Below are 19,999 nucleotides of genomic sequence, written 5' to 3'. Positions count from 1 at the left end.
CCTGGGACTTGAGTTCTGTACACCAAGGTCCTACCTGGAAACTGGAAATTCGTCAGAAAATACCTTGCTGAGCCTGAGACTACGGGCCTTGTGAGAACTGCTAGATATAAGGAGGACGTAGGTACCGCCATTCCTGCTCCAGATCTTCTCATCCTACCATCTACTCTTTTTTTTTTTTTTTTTTTTTTTTTTTTTTGAACAACGCAAAATACTCATTCTCAGCCACATAGTATTTGTTTTCGTGGCGATCTACAAGCTCGATTGGATCCCTTGCCGCCTCCCTTTTACCCTGCCGATCAACCGCACACCCAATTGAAAAAGGACCCCCCGCAAAAGTGATCACTTCGAACGCGAAGAAATACGCCAGAGACAACAGGAGGGGAGGAAGTTCAAGCAACCCTTGAGGAGGTGGGGGACAAGCGAGGCGATAAGGGTAACCAAACATTTCTTTTTATGAGAGCAGTTGTTAGAGGTCTGGGTGCTGCTCGAACCGGGTGGTAGGCGCCAGATCATTCGCAAACAATCCATAGAAGATCTTGACGCTCTATATTGCAGGCCAATATGCAGGTATCAAACTTTTGGCAAACGTGGTAGTGGCGCCTTTGTTACAACGACACACAATCAATCGCAACCCTTCTTCCTAATACGCCAGCCAGTCAAACCACTTGCTAGATGCGTTCGGGAAACAAAACCGGAACGACAAACACGACTTGCGTCTTTAACTTTTCTATTCCATTCCCAATTATTTGCCCTGCATAACCATCAGCTGTGACGATTTGAAGTTTGGTACGCTCTGAATCTCAACCGCTCATCAGTAGTCCCTGCAGAGTGGCGTGCACTGGACCTCGCCCAACTCCTCTGACGGCTGTCTGTGATGGCATCGGGCGGGTGGCCTTCCTTTACCTTAAATGACAACTCCTATTCCCGATCAAACTCACCTCCTTCCCAATCTTCCCGCAGAATTCCGTTTCAAGATGTTCTCTCTTCTTCTACTATTAGTTCATCTGCTCCTTCAGTTTCCGCGTTTGGTCCATCAGAGCCATCAAAAACTTCGCCCGAGCTTCCAACTTATATCTCAAGCGCGCCTAGCCCGTCCACTTTCTCCCTCAACGCCTTAGCTGACTCTACGCGAGATCCTGTTGTTCGAAATACACTAGGGACAACATTCACGCTTGGATCTCCTGTCCCTCTTGAGCTCCCTGAGAGTGTTATGGCATTTCCTGCATATCCCATAAATGCCCCTCCGTCTAGCATAGAGGGCATAGGGAACAATACCACTTCAAACAAAGCTCCGGGACTGATGAGAAGGTTATCCAGAGGCACTGCGAACAAACTCACTCGGCGGAGACAGTCGACATCTCACCATGACAAACGAGATAACAGTTCTGGTCCTGTGATTATGCGGAGGAGGAGTGACAGTAAAACTGGGACAACATCTCGTGATAGTGGTTTAGATTCAAGCCATGAAGAAGAGGAAGAAGTTTGCGATTATCTTGGCTCGTGGTGTAATCCAGAAACAAATGGCACTACCAATGGATACAACATGTCTGTGACTGGCGCTCATGCATGCATTGCACCTAAGCTGGATGCGATTTTACATCGTGGTTCTCTTCTGACCAAGGTGACCAAGCATAAGACAAAGATGGTAACATTTTTTCTCGATTTACATTCCGCCAAGGTTTATTGGGATTTGTCAAATCCAGCCAAAAGACTTTATATCGACGATATCAAACAAATACGCACTGGTCTGGATGCTCGTAACTATCGGGAGGAGCATGACATTCCTGAAAATCTTGAAAATCTGTGGTTCACGATTATTTTCACAAACCCAGAGCAGTCCAAAAATAAGCCCATCAAAACCCTGCATCTTATCGCCCCGAATAAAACTACTTTCGAACTGTGGACAAACACCCTGGAAGGTATCTCTAGATATCGTATCGGTCTTATGGCTGGATTGGCTGGTTCTCAGAGTGAGACAGTTCTAAAAGCTCACTGGGGGCGTGAAATTTCTCGGCGGGTGCTAGAGCCTGGTGAAGAATCACTTGACCGGAACGCTATTGAGAACCTCTGCCAAAGTTTACATATCAATTGCTCGAAAAACATGCTGCGGGCTCAGATAACAAAAGCAGATACGGAGCGAACAGGTCGTCTAAACTTTTCGCAATTTAAAGATTTCCTTCAACGGCTGAGGGACCGCAAAGACATCCGGGAAATATTTCGTTCTGTCGCAGCAGATCCTGTTCAAGGGCTAACATTGGATGAGTTCCTCCATTTCCTTCGCGAGGTTCAATGCGAAAATGTGGAAGGTGCTAGAAACTACTGGTGCTCCACCTTTGAATCATTCGTCCGTAACTCCAAACAACGGTTAGAAACACGAAATTCGCCAGATGCTCGGATGGACTTGGATGCTTTCGCAGCTTTTTTAATTTCTCCAAAAAATAGCGTATACCCAATACGATACTCCCCCCCAAAGTTTGACAGACCCCTCAACGAATACTTCATCTCGAGTTCACATAACACGTATTTACTAGGGAGACAAGTTGTTGGAGAATCCAGCACTGAAGCCTACATCACCGCTCTTCAAAATGGATGTCGCTGTGTTGAGATTGACTGTTGGGATGGTGCAGATGGTCGTCCGACAGTCTCACACGGACATACCATGACGAAGAGTGTTTTATTCGCAGATTGCATTAGCGTGATCAACCGGTATGCGTTTCAAGGGTCCGAATATCCATTGATACTTTCGCTTGAGGTTCATTGTTCCCCAATCCAACAACTTGCAATGGTGGAAATCATGAAGGAGACATTTGGGGACAAGCTTCTTCTTCAGCCTCTTTTGACCAATTGCCCGATATTACCCTCTCCAGATGATCTAAAGCATCGCATCTTGATAAAAGTCAAAACCGCGGACGAGGAAGAGATGTCGGCCTCATCTCATGCACATACTAATGGTCGCAAGCGCAGCTCTAGTTCGCCATTTGTTCGTCCCACTCTCCCAGAGAGCAGTAATATATCAATGCCTTTTTCTCAAACAAGCCACTCAGTAGATGCTGGTAGCTTGCCATCTTGGACCGTTGGAAGACGATCACTTACCACGACAAGCACCAGTAGTACATCCGAGGACAGCGATGTTGGCCAGCTCTTAACGTCAACGAGGAAGGAAAAAAGAAGACAAAAAAGCAGGATAACCAGAGAGCTGGCGGAGCTCGGTGTATATTCTCGAGGGTACAAGTTTCACAGCTTCAATTCCCCGGAGAGTAAGAGATTCAATCATGTCTACTCTTTCGCTGAAAAAGCCTTCGAACGGTTATGTGGGGACTCAGAGAACAAAGTATTGCTCGAAGCGCATAATAAATCGTTCATTACACGTGTCTATCCGTCGAAATTTCGAGTTCGCTCATCGAATTTTGATCCAAATATTTTCTGGAGACGGGGCGTGCAAATGGTAGCAATGAACTGGCAAACCTACGATGTCGGTATGCAGCTGAACCAAGCAATGTTTGCTTCTGGCACCGACCAGACTGGCTATGTTCTAAAGCCGGATAGTCTACGAACATCTCCCTCGCCTAGGTATCTTGCTCTGAGTTGCGATTCAAAACCGAAAGTCGACAGAAAATTAGTTACGTTCACCGTGGATATCATCTCTGCACAACAACTCCCAAGACTACAAGGAATGGGCCCAGATGATAGTATTAACCCGTACGTTGAAATTGAGCTGTTTTGCGCCGATGACAAACGGAAAGGCCTCGCATTCGGCGAAGGCGGTGTTGATACTTCTGCTCGCAACGGCATGTCCGGAATCGGTCAACCCCACCGGCGTCGGACAAGGATCGAGCAACAGAATGGTTACAACCCGGTGTTTAACGACCAATTCAAGCTGTCACTGGAGACGAAATACCCCGACCTGGTCTTCGTCCGTTGGGTCGTCCGTAACTCTCCTGATGGACGAAGTTTCGGCGGTAACAACAGCGTGCAACTTGCCACTTTTACCGCAAAACTCAGTAGCCTCTCCCAAGGATACAGGTATCTACCTCTCTATGATGCAAGTGGTGATCAATATCTGTTCTCAACGCTTTTCTGCAAAATCACTAAATCTGATCCCGTTCCGGCTCAACGGGCCGGTTTCGAAGGCTGGAGAGGAGATCAGAAAGGTATTATCAGGCAACTTAGACACACCTTGTCAAAACGCACATCACCAACCGAGAAGGACAGGGAGAAGGACTGTGATCGGGATCGCGAAAAGTCGAAGGACGCAACTCGAAAACCGGAATGCAATTCCCGAAATCAAGGGTCTTCTTCCACTGACAGCTCTTCGTACACTATTCCGTCTCTACAATAGAAGATGGAAATGGAAATCACCCCCCCAAAAAAAAGATGAAAAATGAAAAAAATGAAAAAAATGAAAAAAAGATTTTTCGCCACATACATTTTCAACTCCAGGCGACATCTGGGAGGTGGGTGGTGTGAGTACACTCGACTGGTTCGACACCCTATTACACCATCTTTCTCAGATGATACACCCAATGACACGTGACGAAAGCAGCAATCCTGGCTCAAAATTTAAACGGGAACGGCGTTTCTTTTCTTTTCCTCTGCGTTCTTTCCTTGTGCGCCATGAAATTATTTTCAGATTATCAAGTTTGACAACAAATCTGGCATCAGGAACAGTACTTCGAAGTTTTAGCTTGCATACTATGGGAAAGATACGGATAGAATGCGAAAACGTTGTGTTTGGCGAGGAATTTGCTCGTCTGTCTCCATATATATTTTTCTTTTCTTTTCCTTTAGCACTATGGTGTTTGTCAACGGCCAAATGTCTCATTTTCTTTCCATAATCAGCCAGTAAGAATATGGGTATGAACTTTCTTTTGTGTGTTGTCTGCTTGTGTTCATCATTCGATTACAAGGGTGTTACTTGAACGTTATTTTTATATCATTCTGATATCTCCCGATGTATTGTTAAATTCATTTTTCATAAACCCATGTGCTATAACATTACCAGGAATAGGTTTAATTGTTTACATTATTATTATATTACCTACTTTTCCCTCTCAATCTTGCCCTCTTTTGTTGAGCTTGGTTACTGGTGCATTTAATCCTATGGCTGCACAGCTTGGGGGTGACGAAGGTTATGTGCATGGACAATGTGCTCTGCGAATATACTTCAGTATGCGATTTATGAAATCTATTCTCCTTGAGCATGAGATTTACCGGATATTTGCATTTGCATGGAATGAGAATGTTGACTGTCACAGTTTTACATCTTTTGTGCCTGGGTTATAATTTCATCTATTGGTTACGCAAAAATCAATTTCATGTTCTACAGGTTTTCTCTTGATTCTATTTTTCTAGGTGTTAATTTCGAAACAGGTTAAGTAATTCAAATAAATATGCCAGAATGAGAGCGTATACCATCCTGGACGTTAACCGCTCTCATGATATAAAACTCAGATATTGAGGTTGCACCATCACCTTAAAGCAAAAGCGTAGTATATACCTCAACCCTATATATATAGTGTAACCTCCCAGGATTGCGCAATTTTCATCACAGCAATATCCCGCATGCACGAACTCTTGCAAACTAACCTGTGGACGCAGTGACACCTCCATCCACGACTATGTTTTGGCCAGCTATATACATCGTCTGTCCAGAGGTCAAGAAAGCTACTGAATACGCCCCATCAAATGAATCCCCCATCCGCCCCACCAGTACAGCCCAGTGTCTCTTTTTTTTTTTTAGCTTCCGCATCATTCTCCGCTAGCGATCCGACAAGCGGTGAATAGGCGCAACCATATTCGACCTAACAGCTGTTTTTCCGTAAATTACTAGTGTAGTGGCTTTGGTGAATTCTACCATTGACGCTTTCGTTGTACTGTATGCTATCGGGGGCTTGTCGATATAGCGCATCCCCGCAATTGAAGAGACATTGGCCATTGCATCACCACCACCCTTCTGTCCCTCCATGATCGGCAGCACGTGGTGATAGCACAGGTAAACCGATTTCAAATTGGCGTCCGCTTTGTTTGTCCCGAGTCTTTTTAGGTATATCCGTGGGCCCACTAGGCCACGATCGTCCGACGTTGTTGATCAAGATATCGATGTGTCCGTCGTTGCACACCATGCATGTTTCCGGCTTTCACATCACCAGTGCTTGTTAGAGCGCCGTCGCCTTCCTCGAACCACCAAACAATGTGCTCGAGCAGATCGAAATTTAGTTGGCATTGGCGAATCTAACATCCACCTAGAAGGTTTAATAAATATTGGTTGGTTCCGGTGCCACGCCCCACCAGAAGCTTACATCTCTCACTCTCAAATGTCATCCTCCTGTTCGGTCAACCCGTGCTTTTGTTCGATGTTCTCCTGTTCGCCCGTGTCTGCTAGATGGCGCTTTGCAGGAAGCATCAACTCTACGAAGGATCCATCATTGAGTCAGGTATCAGAATACTATATTTTATCCAATCTTCCACCACAGCTTTTGGTGCTGGGGCTGCATAGCTCTTTGGTGACTCATGATCAGATTCACCAATGTTGATCCACTCGTGGTTACTTATTCCTCGCTCTTTTGGGGGATAGCCATCAATTCGGAGCTAGTCAAAGATATTTCGTGTAGAATTTTCTGATGCTGATTCTTCCTCGAGATTCAGAGCTTTGTATTTGATGGGTGTATTTATTGCTGGGTGCTGGGCCGGTGGACAGGCAGATGCAATGGTTTTAACACACAATGGATGTAACAGTTTACCATTTTGACAAGCCCAATGTCAATCCACATATTGAAGACTGTGACCGGTACACTGTGCATGTAGACGGACCTCAATTTCAGCATCTTCAAAGTGCTGTGGTACCGAAAGGCATCCGTGGAGACACTGGCCACCCAGTGTGCCGTTCTGCTTGGGTCAGATCGATGAGCAGGCAGGTTGGTTTTAAGTCTAGTCTCCACACAAAATAAGTGGAGAATTTTCATTTTTTAGACCAATCAGATGTCCAGAAACCTGTTTTATTTTGATACATATTTTTGCAAACATTTAAACAACTTTTCTCCACTTCCCCTTCAGAGCTTTGTATAGAGACTTCGCTTCGCTCCGTCTAATAAATAAATAATTACACGATTGCTACTAAGAACATATCAATTAGACATGACATTTCCCAAAACCATCGGGGTGTTGCGAATGAATACAATGGTGGCAAATTTCATCTTGCGCTGGACAGTCTTCGTTTACCATGCAATACCACCGACTGCAATCATATACACGAGGTGCAAGCACATTAGCTTGTTGGCGAACATTTGGTGATATCTTTGAACCACCCAATGGAATAGAATTTAACAATTCAAGAGATGAGATCTGTGTCTTGTCAATTATAGAGCTGTCAGCAGTTTCCCACAGTGCAATCGGATCCTTCTAAGAGAGTAATGTTTAGTGAATGATTTTAACTCAGTAGAATCAAATTTTATATCATCTATATATTTAATAAGCTTTTAGAAGTAAAGAAATATTACTCACTAACAGGCCAGGAGCTGTCACGGTAGGAATGATATTAATACACGTAATCAGGTAGACAAAGCATTGCATAATTGTGGAGTAGTTAGCTTCGCTTCAATTAATCTTTATAAAATGCAGAGTGTAAAAGTCATGATGTTTTTACTAAACTTAACTCCTAGCGATTTTTTTCATTCGCTTCGCCTTTTATACTATTTATGAGAGATTACAAAGTTCTATTTTTTTAAGACACAAATACCCTGGTGGCCGAATGGGTGATGCCGCCGCAAGGCTTCTTGTTCCCGGGCCGGGAATCAAACCAGCCTTTCTTTGACTTTGCCATGTTTCTGTTATTGCTCAACACAAGGTTAGCATTCCTTGCCTGTATTTAACATCACAAGGACTTGTCATAAGCTCTGCTTGCATATGGAGATAATTAAAGAAGAGGAATAATAATAATAATAATAATTTAAGGCATATTGTTCAATCTTAAGAGAACGTTAGTAATCTCAAGATGACCCAGCCGCAAAAACCAATAACACAATAGTAGGCAGGTTTTACAACCTCTTGTATAAAAAATGAATTGAAAAATTTTTATTTTTTGTTTAATTATTAAGTATTAGTTGAATTTAGTAATAATTTTATAATTAACTTATTAACGATTCCGCTAGATAGTTACAATGAACTAACCTTCCACCTCCATCAGGTAGGTTATGGGCACTTTGGTTCTTCAGCGCTATCAAATACTTTTAAGTCTAAGCCTAGTGGTTGGTTCCATGTGGTGATGATTATTATTATTATTATTGGTTTTGGAGCAGATTAAGTGTGTTGAAGAGGCCAGCTGTCTCTCATATTGCGCCACCATTTTTACGACATTGCCTCCATAAGTTGCCGGCAACAAGGTCAAACATGTCTTCTCTCCCAGTTGAAGGCGTGTTTATCTCGAATATCAAGGGATTTTTAAATTACCGTCTATAAATTTATTATAATGATTTTGTTATTGAGATATGAGTATCAAATATTTTGGCAATTTGTATGGGAAAATGTGAGCATGGCGTGGAAACGAGTATTGTACGGAGCGCAGGTTGTGACGGAATACCCCCGCTCATGGGCGCTGCTTAAAATGGGTGTTGGGCAGCCGTCTTATGGTCGTATTGCCCGGCCGGTGCTTGATCATTATAGATATGAATAATCTAGCGACGATATCAAGACCTAATGATACCTGATGTTGATATGAGATTTAGTATATCTACTCGTAGCGACAATACTAGTATGAATATCTATCAATATCTAATATAGTTATATCAATAATTCAATACTATAGAGATGATTCGAGAGCTCTACAATCAAAAAAGGTTTCAATCTTTTGGCAGGCATGGATTAATTGATAATGTGCGACGAAATTTAAAAAAAAAAAATTGACCGAAGCGGCCAATCGGCAAAACAAAAAAATTTATAACGACCACGGTGCGATTCGAACGCACAAATCTTTGGTGCCGAAAACCAACGCCTTAACCATTAGGCCACGCGGCCTGCTTTTGTTAGTTCCCACAACTGCCTCTCATTTCTAACTTCCTCAGCATCCGTTTGCCTTAGGCAATACTTCTGGGGGGTTTGGATTGGTTCGTCCCCTCTACTACCAGCATGGCGCTGGTGTGAGAGAGCTCTTTTGCCCAGTGACCTAACGAATACAACATGTATGTATTCGTTTAGCGTCCCGTTGCCCAGAGCGCCCTAAGGGCATGGGGACGTGCTATACTGAATAGGTCTCTATGCGCATAGTAAGAGAGAGAACAGGATTCAGATAGCAACTCTTGAAAAGACTCAGTCCTCAGAACTGTGCATCCACTTCTGGCCATTCATGGTGGGGCTAATGTGTGGGCTCTAAGAGACCACCGAAGCCATGCCTGAAAGGTTTTACAGAAGAATTGAGAGGGATTGAACTCCTCTATGTATCAAGGGCATCAGAATGTCCAAAGAGCAAATGCAACATGCCGCAACGGATGTCATATAGAGGCCTTTCGTATGGTGTGTTTCAGTTTGTGGAGTCTCTGTGCCCGAAATATACTTTTCTAGATTCTTTTCATCAGTTGCCAGCTGAAGAGAGCGAAAGATATACCATCGATAGTAATCCCTGCCAGATTGTACAATCTGGCAAGTTTCTTAGCTGATTAAACCTTCCCTTAAATTCCCAGCCCATCCTCTCGTTTTGGGTAAAGAGATCGGAGAAAACTTGTAAAAACAGCTCGACCTCCCATAACCCCTATCTTATCCTCCAGTGAACTGGAAAATGACTGATAGCGGTAATGTAATATTCAGATGACATCTAGCTCAAAGCCTCTGATGATTCTCTGGAAGGTAGTACTCATTTTGAAATAGACTGAGGTCAGTGTCTGAAAAATGCAATATATTCACATTTCCGCTATGTTTAGAGGAAGTTGCTGATTTGGGTGATCAGACTTTTTTCGAGTGGAAAGAATCACAAAACGTGAGTTTTTTCTCATTAAGGGTATTCCATATATGGCAATGAAGCCCAAAATGAATTCTCAGATGCCTTCCTTGATGACGGCGACGGTATCTGATACGTTGTCGTAAACAGATGGACTGACAAAATATAAAACCAGAAAATATCCGAATTTTCCTCCATAGAATATGCAAATATGTACTGGCTTTGCTCAATATGGTCAGATCCTGGCAACCACAACCTAGGCGTTTGATTCGAGGTAACACTATAAGTCGGGTATCCTAGTTCTTGGCCTTGAATGAATAAGGTATACTACTTGATATTAGAAGCCCCTTTCCACGCATGGTTTTCATATTCGGATTAATATCTCGATCGAGGGAGGCGACGATGCTTTCTGCATCAGTTTAAAAGTATACGGAACTGCGGAATTTTTTGGGCAGTATTTGGACAGTGTTTTGTGCAAGATCTCCAACAGGTTGACCGGATCAAGGTTTGGAAATGGATAGATGGGCACCGCAGCGTTTCAATTGGCTTGAATCTCTCGATATTCCTTCATATGCGGCCTTCTAGACTTCAAGAATTTGTGGATGTCTTTTCATTGGGTACATTCGAACTTGAAGTTGCTATCGGATGCAACATCAGGGTGGCGTACTTATCAAGTTTATCCAGCTTGAAAATATGTTCTTTCCGTTGCCTGCCAAGCTTTTTGTATGCTGACATTCCTCTCTTATATTCCAAAAATCAGCTCAGATATCCTTCAAAGTAGAAGATCAGCATATCCCGTTCTCCATACTGGAGGTGGCTGTGATAACGCGTAAAAGGTTTGGACTAGCCTTCCAAGAACTGACTTGTGTCCAAACAAGCCATCCTCCATTTGTTTTTGGATCTCATGAACTGTTCTTAACGACGTGGGGGACCAGCTAGCATACCACTTTCGAAAATCGTCCACAATGATAAGGATTCATTTGTTTTGAATACCTCCAATGCTTTATTGATTTGGTCCATCGTCTCTCCTACGTCGCTTCTGCACATATATACAGCAACAGTCCTATTAGAGAATGTCTCCAGCTGGAAGTAAATGGAAGGGAACACTTCAAAGATAGTCCTCAAGACCAAAGAATGGTTGTCTCGTTATCCTCGCAGATCTCTTTATCTTATCGCGTCAACTCGTAACGGAATTCTGAGAGCTCCTTCAGGGCCCGAGGGATTAAGTGATTGACACTCTAAGCCTACCACCTGTTAACCTTCGGCTCGAGGTGAAAAGCGGCAAGTGCACCCAGAAGATTTATAGGACGTGTTCTTTCAACCTTCCATTGGCCCACCAGGCTGCTTTGGACGTACTGGGATATGGACACAAGTGAGAAGAGGAATACACGGACATTATGGGCGAATGGAATAAGCCATGTGAGCTAAGCATTGAAAAAAATTCCAATTCAACACGAACTGGACAGATAAAATATTCCAGTGGCAAAGCAATCCACCCCATCGAATCTATGCGAATGTAAATGAAGCCGGATCAGTTTACGTATCCAGGTAAGAAGAACAAATATTCTTGGATTAGCATCAGAATGATGGCCGTGAGATTTTCTGACATGCGGCCGCAATTCGCCTCACCTACCCTTACCTGAATAAACGTAGCATTGCAATAAGGCGGCCCGATCTCTCCCAGCAGCCATGCACCCTACCTAATGGAATCTTTGGGGTTAAAAAGCGCAGAGATTTTCCAAATATAACGGCGGGATTCAGACAACATGCAGGACGCTACCATCTTCTGTTATGGAAATAGCCATCCACTATCTGGTTTCAAGGTCTGCCGTTCTAGACGCATCGCGCTTTGCCGACCCGTTCTAGTAGTTAAGGGTCCTCAAGGCGAGGAATGAGTTCAGAAAAAGCTATTTGGACGGAACATTGATATCGTCACCTTGTTCTCAAACCCCTATCTTTCAGTATTCGGCCCCGCTGATAGATAGGTCATGGTTCATTAATAAGATTGAATGCCATTAGCCCAGGAAAAGAAGCATAACAAGGGAAGCTGTAATCCAAAAAGGAGAAATTCATAGGGGATTGAGTGTGTAAGTATGAGAAGATTGAAAACTCGAAACGAAACACATCGTCCAATAGCCAGACAATGAAACAAAAATTCAAATGTACTATTGCACAGGCACGAGAGGTACGGGGAGCTCATATTCCCTTAAGACATTATTCCCAAACAAAACTCATCCATCTGTTCTTTAAACGCGTTCCTCATCAAGGCCAATCACGGTTTTCAAAACAGAAACTTCACTGTGGTCGCGAGTATTCTTCATTATATGACAGAATGGGACTCTGACCTTAACTTCCTCACCGCCATCCTCCGCTTCGTTGGGGATCTCAGCTTCGAAAAGGATTTCTCCTCCATTTTGCCATTTGTTTCCAGACTGAAGCATATCGCCCTTCAGCAATCGACTCACAGTCATTGCGATTCCCTGAGTTACTAAAGAAAACATTGAGGTTGTGGAATAATCGGGGGCGTGGGTTCCAGCATCCAATGTCAGTTTCATGCCAAACAAAGCATGGAGATATCGCGTAGGGTCGGTATATATGGGGAACGGGCATTTCGTTCTGTTGATGTACTGGGGGATGAGGCTTGAAGCGCCACAGCCGACGATTGCAATGGCTGTATCGGCGGGTAGCTGCGATGGGCCTGGAATGCTCGAAGCCACAGCTCTAACATAATCCTGACAGCTCTGTAAAATAGTTGACGTTGGCTCATGTTCGAAACATATTACTCAGTGCAAGGCGATGCACTGATGTTGCAATTTTCCTTTTTGACTGGATGTGTTTGCAACTGAAGCACAGGAACAAAAATCACAAACACAATATTGATGCGCTTGGGCAACTTACTCCGCAAAAGAAATGACGAACGAAAATGATCAATGTTCGCTGCTTTTTACCCCGTCCTGGAGGCTTATACAGATCCCCAAATCTCACTTTATTCCCATCAGCATCTAAAAGAAAAACTTTGGCGGCATCTCTAAGGGTAGCTTCCGAAAGCGGTTCTTCAGAAGAATGGGTTGCTGGGTTCATGGCCGAATTTTCGTTTTGTGCACTTGGGGTACGTTCGTTTTCGTGGTTATTCGTGGGCATAGCATATATGGGGTCAGAATTGGGATGGACTCCATCCTACCAGTGTGGGAAGTGAGAAGCTTTTGAGAAGGGCTCAGCCTGGCCGAAAAAGATTGGGGTTTAAAGGTCCTGCTAGGTTCTAGTTGAACGTGGTGAGAAAAAAGTTTAATGTGGTTAGAAATGGAAAATCAAGTTTAGCTCCTTTTCTATCTTCTTTGAGATCTTGCAACCCTATGACATTGTAATCATATTTTCCCTATAGACATAAACATATGCTAACGGTCATTAGCTATTTAGAAGAATATCTAGCTGATAAACTCTACTGATGAATGCTGATAAGTATAGATGTTGTCTAAGGCTGTCTAGTTGAGCATGGTTTGAATTTGCAAGGTGATTAACCATAAGAGCTAATTTTCTAACCTTGTTCAACTTTTTTCTAACCACTAGGTAAGGTCCTGTTTGAGGCGCGCATATCACCAAAACCTGATAGGCTTCCCTGTATTTTTCTAGTGGCACTAATATTTTAAGTGTTCTAATCAAAAGACCGGGGTAAGTGTCTCCAGATATCCCAGTGCATTTCTGTTTGCAATCATCGATATCCTGCATAACTATACTATTCTTTATTATATAGTATTCTAATCAAGATTAAATCACCTGCTTTATCTATCACACCTGCTCAAAAATAATTAATTCGTGGTCAATCATTGATGTCCAACCTCTTTGCCCAAGTGATTGAACTTATTAAAATTGCCTCTGATTATCTATTGCGTATTGGGGAGTTCAACTGTTGGAGATAATATTCGTAATATCGGAGATCTTATATCACCTTTCACTTCTTGAAACCCGAGCACTGCCTGACTTGTATAATCGAGCATTCCCTTTCTTATAAATACTGCCTTTTTCTTATGCAATATTCTTTTGATATTCAGTATTTGGGTCAATATTCGGACGCACTACCGTTCTGACATCAACACATTTGCGAATTTGAAGTAGCCACTCTCAAGAAGTATGGTGACTCTGCTAAACAGCTAAGTAGTGAATAGAGGAATGAGATTGAGGATTTCACTAGAGCTTTCCTCGTCAACCTTAAATAACGGTAGACCTCCACCGACGTCCACGCTACAGGTAAAGGTGTTGGGCGCGGCTGGCTGATCCAGCTCTCTTACGACCTTTTTGCCTAGGTGGTTGGCACTGAATGCAGCCAGTGCTGGTCATGTATCAAAGGCTCATTGTCAGATCAAACGAATATCGTATCAGTTTGAAACCCGAGTTAAAACTCAAGAACAACTCCTTTCACTTCACTTACACATCCCTTTCCTTATAGATATTACAATCTTTTCATGTATTGTAATTATCTAGAATTATTCTCTTGATATTCAGTAATTTCTGAGCAATATTCGGACATCATCAAGTTCCGACACTCGTTATTGCGCCTCATCTTGAAATTCATCAGAAATGTCTGGTTTGGGCTTTTCATAGAAGAGATTTGTGAAATCAAAGATTTGGTAGGTTCTATGAGCAAGGATCCTGTAGCAACTTGGAACCTGGAATGTCTCACTATTTATAGTGCGCCCATCGACGGAGGCGTACCATTTTACAACATTGGATACTATAAGATTGAAATACTAGTAGTTATCCTTTGAACTCATGAAACTTAGATGAAATTTGAATGTTAGTCATTTAAGAAGCAGACTTGTGTCTAATCAATAAAGTTCAAAACAAGAAAGATTGAATACTAGTATGTTGAAGATAGAAGATACTTTAGTAGCATTGTAAAAAAAGCGACCTATATTCTGAGGGAAGGATTGGGAAACAATCAATCATGTTAGTTATTCTTGACGCGCACCTCTTTGACCCTTCAAAAGACGAACGCCCTCCGCATTGCTAGTTGACTCCTACATGGTTTAAGAAGGAAAGCCTCATATCTCTACAGTGTCGTGCCATAAATTTTGATAACCGACTGAGATCTACATTGTGTAGTATTTAGGCGAGTCATTGATTTGGCAAGTCCTTTCTCGGACCAGCAACCGGCCTAGTGACCAAATACCGACCGCATATAATTTAAATTAGGGGATAATCATATATATACTCTTTGTCATCTGTAAAGAAATAAAGGGACTCCAGGAGCATTAAAGCGTTACCAACCTTGCATACTAGTACATAACTTTATTTCAGCCCTATGGACAATTGCAAAAGGCCTCCTGTACAGCAAGTCGAACATTTGGCTAACCTGTTCTAGAGCGAACACTCTACCTAAGTGTTCTAACAAGATATAGTTAGACGACATGTTGGACAGGTGTGAAATTGGTACAAGTTGTGTGAAAATATAGTTACGCGGCCTTGGTGTTTTGTTGGAGATTCTCTACACTTGTTCTATACCAAGTGACCCACATAGGGTAGGTACTCAGATTAGCGTCACCGGTTACTAGTAGACAATCTTATCCCGCCAACAACATCATGGTTCAAAATTTCTTGGCCTGTTCGGGAAATTTTTAACTGCTGCCACTGTAACCCGCATCAAGTTGATCACCAGCGAGGAGGAAATCAAACGTAGCTATATTGCCTGGTCAATTTAAAACTAGAAAAAAAATAAAAGTAAGATAAACGCATCTTGCGCATACGCAATTTTCCCCATCAACAACCACATACATCATCAAGTTGAAATAAGTGTTCTGTCGTAGGTTTTGCCGCAAGCACTTTTCGAACTCTTCACGCGAATGTATCCCCTAGCATTACTAGACACGAATATACACTGCTGCCTTACAACAATAGCATTTCCTCTCCCAACAGAAGCAGCATGCCAGAACTGCAGTTCACCGCCTGACACGCACAAAGGGATAAGAAAGTTTTAACCTCCACCCACACCACATGACATGCATGGCATTTCTCCTGGCGCCAGCTTTCATCAAAACCACCAAGAGACACGTGAAACAAGTGACAAGTAGTGTCTGCATGGTTGTGTACCATGTTCCGTCACATTGGTAGCTTGCATTTAAGGCATAAAGCCTTCATAGATTCATGAAGAACTCGGTTTGACCCAAAAGTGAGGTCGGGCCACTGTAGCCGGGCCACGAGCCAAAAGGGTATGCTCCGAACAAGTGCAAATAGACTATGGGCGAGGGAGAGAGCAACATGTATTGAAAGTTCTTGTCGGTCGGGCATCGGGCAAAGCATTTTCATCTTGGATGTGTCTCGCGAAGTTCACATTCACTTCTGCAAGAGGTGTAGAGTTCCTAGTCGATAGTGATAGGATTATGGGCACGCACGCTCTCAGTCGTAGTTTCCACCGATTTGACTTGCAAAGGCTGTCGAGACACTGCGAGCATCGTCGTCATCAGCTGGATTACCACGGCAGCCACGAGGAACACGAATGCTTGCCGAACTTCCTCCAAATATGCTGCCGTTATCACTAGGTCCAGGTTTATATGGCTCTCCACGACTGCCGGATTCGACATAGCGTTTCAAACGATCAGACTGGCTCATGCTTGCCTGCTTATTCATATCATGAATGCTTAAACCAGAGAGGCTTACACCTCCTTGTCCAACGATACTGCCCGTGACGTCGGACTCAGAAGCTGCGACCGACTCGCCAGTAACGCTAGACGCACCTTTGCCTCTAGATCCGTTAGCGCGACGGTGGCGTGGAAGGTGTGGCCAGGAGTCAGTAAAGCTCCGGAATACATGAGGATATCCAGATGGAATAGGAACGCCTCCAACAGCAGACGAATTAACTGAGGAGACATCATCTGGGATGTAACTGGCCACAGATCCTGTGTCGTGGTAGTCACCGCGATGGCCATTCCTGCCATTGACCATGCCACTGGCCATATTGGATGCGTGGTTATAGGCTACCTGGAAACGCTGTGGTCCCCGATAGGCCTGTTTCGGGCGGCTGAACTGGACAAGAGACACCTGCAAGTTTGACAAAGGACCTTCCACTAGGCAGTTCTTTTCTTTGAAATGAAGTAGAAGATAGTTCCACAGAGGATGCTTCGACAGAACTTTCGGGTTTCCTAGGATGACCAGGCCATATTTGGCACGCGTAAGAGCGACATTAAGCCGACGTGGGTCACTCAAAAATCCAATTCCTTGATGGTCGTTAGATCTGACACAGGAGAGCACGATGTAGTCTTTCTCTCGGCCCTGGAACGCATCAACTGACGCAACTTCAATTTCTTTGTAAAGCTCCTTTTTGAAGGTGCCAGTCGCTTGCATCGAGCTGACAACATAGCTACGCTGTCCTTCATAAGGCGTGATGATCCCGATACTGGAAGGCTTTACGCCAGCCTTGAAAAATCTGGTGACAATTTTTTCCACGTTGGCAGCTTCTGTGCGGTTGAGGTATGACGTCCCTGATGCCGAAATTTCTTCATTTCCCAAATTTGACCAGAACATCATTGGATTGTGCGCCACAGGCCAGGGAAAATCAACATCTTTTAGAAGACGTTCTGATTCGGTAACTCCGTTCTGCAGGGAACCATCGTAGAACATGTTTGACGGGAACTCGGAGAGACATGGATGCATGCGATACTGTACGTTAAGCCGAATAGGTGCACATCCTAGGATGACCAAGCGCTCAAACAGGGATTGGTTAAGTCCAGCCTTGGCCGCCTTCTTGTTCATGATAACAGGCCCAAGCTGTTGATGGTCGCCAACAAGGACAACTTGCTTACATCCTAGGACGAGTGGAATCATGCACTCGGGCTCCGCTGACTGCGTAGACTCATCGATAAGAACGGTTCGGAATTTGAACTTTGCGAGGCGAGGATCGCCAGCTCCAACGCAAGTACAGCAAATAACATCCGCATTGCTCAAAATCTCTTTTTCCGCAGCACGAACTAGTTGTTTGAACTTCTTCTCATCTTGGCTGGAAAGCTCACCCAGCTCAGCCTTCAGTTGGTTGAGTTTGACAAGTTCGATATTGCTGTCGTTGTTATGGACCTGTTCGTGAAGAGAAAGAAAGCCCACAGGAGACTCCACATCTTCTCGAGACTTGGCAGTGACACGAACGGTCTTCAAGCCAGTTCTGTGGATGCGTTCACAAAGTTGGTCAACCGCAACATTAGATGGTGCGCAGACCAATACTTGGCCGCCGTTTATTTTTGCTAAGTTGTAAATTATGTTAGCAGAAGTGACAGTTTTTCCAGTACCAGGAGGTCCTTGAATCAAGCTCAGAGGTTTCTGAAGAACGCTTTTAACGGCATTGGTTTGACTGCTGTTGAGGTCTGGGAGGCCTGGTACGCTGAACTTTTTAGGCATTTGAGTTCTCATAGGCCCAGCGGCAACTTCATTCCCTAAAAGCCGATGGAAAATGTAGCCCGAAACACTCATCTCATCAACAGCAAATGTTTTCATGGCTAGCTGCATACGGTCAAAGGACGTCGCTTTCCAAACATAGTCAGCTGTGAAATTATGTGTGCAGTCGGTGGGGACAGATTTATGGTCGCCCTTGGTTCGCAATTCAATAGTAACCTCGTCAGACTGGTTGTTCGGGATTTTAATGACGTATCCCACGCCGTCCCATTTAGGCCGCAGCTCTCCAGTATATTTAAGCCGCATTTCATCGCCAACTGCTAGCTTCACATCGCCAAGTTCTAGCTTTGGGAGAACAAAGCTCGCAAGATGCTTGTTGTTCAGTCCTAGGTCCCAGCGTACAACCAGACCATCTTGAGATTGGGCCTCTTTCAATTTGCGATCATAGTCGGCTTCGATCTTGACGAGAGGACCAAAAACATTCTGATATTGGTATGCGTCGTCATACCGAAGGAGAACTGGCGCAGGTTCGTCATCAACGCCAGTTGCTTTTTCCAGATCTTCAACGGTAGCTGCGGCATTGTCTTTCCACATCTCCTCTAGCTTCGCAATCATTTGAGGACTTAGATGTCGAGCGCGAAGCTGCTCTTGGTCAGAGGGAGAACTCACGAGCCAAGGCAAAAAAGAGCGGTCTTCAATAAGAGGTTGCCAGCGCGAAGTATCCCAATTCATGTCTTTCGAAGATGGCATCGCAGCACAAGGTTGTCGACAAAGCAGTACCACAACAGTGTCTGATTTAGCAGGAATAAAGCCCAGAAGGAAAACATTTTTGGTCCCGCAGTTGTAGCATTCGAGAATCGTGTCACCAAGTGATGATTCGGGGTGTAGTTGGACTTCTTTATGCCTTGCTCTAACTAGGTGATTGACGATATGAGAGGAAGACGTGTTGCCACGCGCGCTGCAAAACCATTTAGTGCAAGTTAAGCACTTCACTACAGTGCCGGGATTGTGAATTCCACAATATCTAAAATAAAAAGAGAATAGCCAAAGGTCAGCCAGGGCCTGTGAACCTCACATCACTTTGGCACGTCGATTGGTGGAAATTGCTCAAACTTACGCGCAAGAATGAATTGGTAGTTCCTTGTCTTCCTCGGGTTTGGAAGTGGTGGCCTTGCTGGCTCTATCCACAGGGACGCTAGCCATGCTTTCCAAATCATCATCCTCAAAACTATCTGATATCTCCTCTTCATCATCATGTCGTCGCCTCCGAGGCCCAGTAGCCATATTTAAGATACTTTCATCTCCGTCGACGGTTGACATGTCATCTCCAGCATTGATCGTAGAAGCAGAGTCTGAAACCAGATGATTCCCCATATAATTAAAGGCCTCCATATTGATGTATCTCACCATTTCCCAATTAAATGGTCCTTATTTTCCAGGGTCGCAACTTGAGCAGAAGCACGGTCAGTCCGCTTTAGAAGTGCAGCCGAAACTGGCATACAGAACGACTGAATATTCAAAGGAAAGGACTGATTAGTACCTGGAGAAATCTCTAACAGTTAGCATCAAAATTTGCTGCCGTAGTGTCTGTCAAAGTATTATGACGCGCAGATACCATATAGGCTGTTGAGGGGAGCTCACAGCAGAAATATCCACAGGGCAAGAACAGGAATTCCGTCACTACGGTTCTGTAGCCCAAAG

General features: G+C 43.9%; 4 protein-coding genes and 1 non-coding gene across 5 annotated transcripts; 1 reads left to right on the top strand and 4 right to left on the bottom strand.

Annotated features, from left to right (window-relative positions):
- Positions 1-874: 874 nt before the first annotated feature.
- On the top strand, positions 875-4,339 carry HCBG_04726 (phosphoinositide-specific phospholipase C; the record flags this gene model as incomplete). Its single annotated transcript, XM_045431775.1, has 1 exon — positions 875-4,339. One exon carries the CDS (start codon positions 875-877, stop codon positions 4,337-4,339), a length of 3,465 nt encoding a protein of 1,154 aa, XP_045286987.1.
- Positions 4,340-5,758: 1,419 nt separating this feature from the next.
- On the bottom strand, positions 5,759-7,569 carry HCBG_04725 (short-chain dehydrogenase; the record flags this gene model as incomplete). The annotated part of the gene is made up of 6 exons (XM_045431774.1): positions 5,759-6,060; positions 6,120-6,231; positions 6,469-6,588; positions 6,741-6,932; positions 7,219-7,398; positions 7,501-7,569. 6 exons carry the CDS (start codon positions 7,567-7,569, stop codon positions 5,759-5,761), a joined length of 975 nt encoding a protein of 324 aa, XP_045286986.1.
- A 1,366-nt stretch (positions 7,570-8,935) lies between these two features.
- Positions 8,936-9,009, bottom strand: HCBG_11036. Its single transcript has one exon. It is a non-coding gene; the product is annotated as a tRNA-Arg (tRNA).
- Positions 9,010-12,171: 3,162 nt separating this feature from the next.
- Positions 12,172-13,066, bottom strand: HCBG_04724 (uncharacterized protein; the record flags this gene model as incomplete). Its single annotated transcript, XM_045431773.1, has 2 exons — positions 12,172-12,666; positions 12,824-13,066. The coding sequence occupies 2 exons, from the start codon at positions 13,064-13,066 to the stop codon at positions 12,172-12,174; spliced, it is 738 nt and encodes a 245-aa protein (XP_045286985.1).
- Positions 13,067-15,203: 2,137 nt separating this feature from the next.
- HCBG_04723 (ATP-dependent helicase NAM7) lies at positions 15,204-19,690 on the bottom strand (the record flags this gene model as incomplete). The annotated part of the gene is made up of 2 exons (XM_045431772.1): positions 15,204-19,256; positions 19,416-19,690. 2 exons carry the CDS (start codon positions 19,688-19,690, stop codon positions 16,316-16,318), a joined length of 3,216 nt encoding a protein of 1,071 aa, XP_045286984.1.
- Positions 19,691-19,999: the final 309 nt, after the last annotated feature.

Source organism: Histoplasma capsulatum (assembly GCF_000150115.1).
Source record: "Histoplasma capsulatum G186AR genomic scaffold supercont2.6, whole genome shotgun sequence".
NCBI classification, from domain to species: Eukaryota; Fungi; Ascomycota; class Eurotiomycetes; order Onygenales; family Ajellomycetaceae; genus Histoplasma; species Histoplasma capsulatum.
Note: the sequence above shows the minus strand (reverse complement) of the source record. Positions and strands in the feature narration are given on the sequence as shown.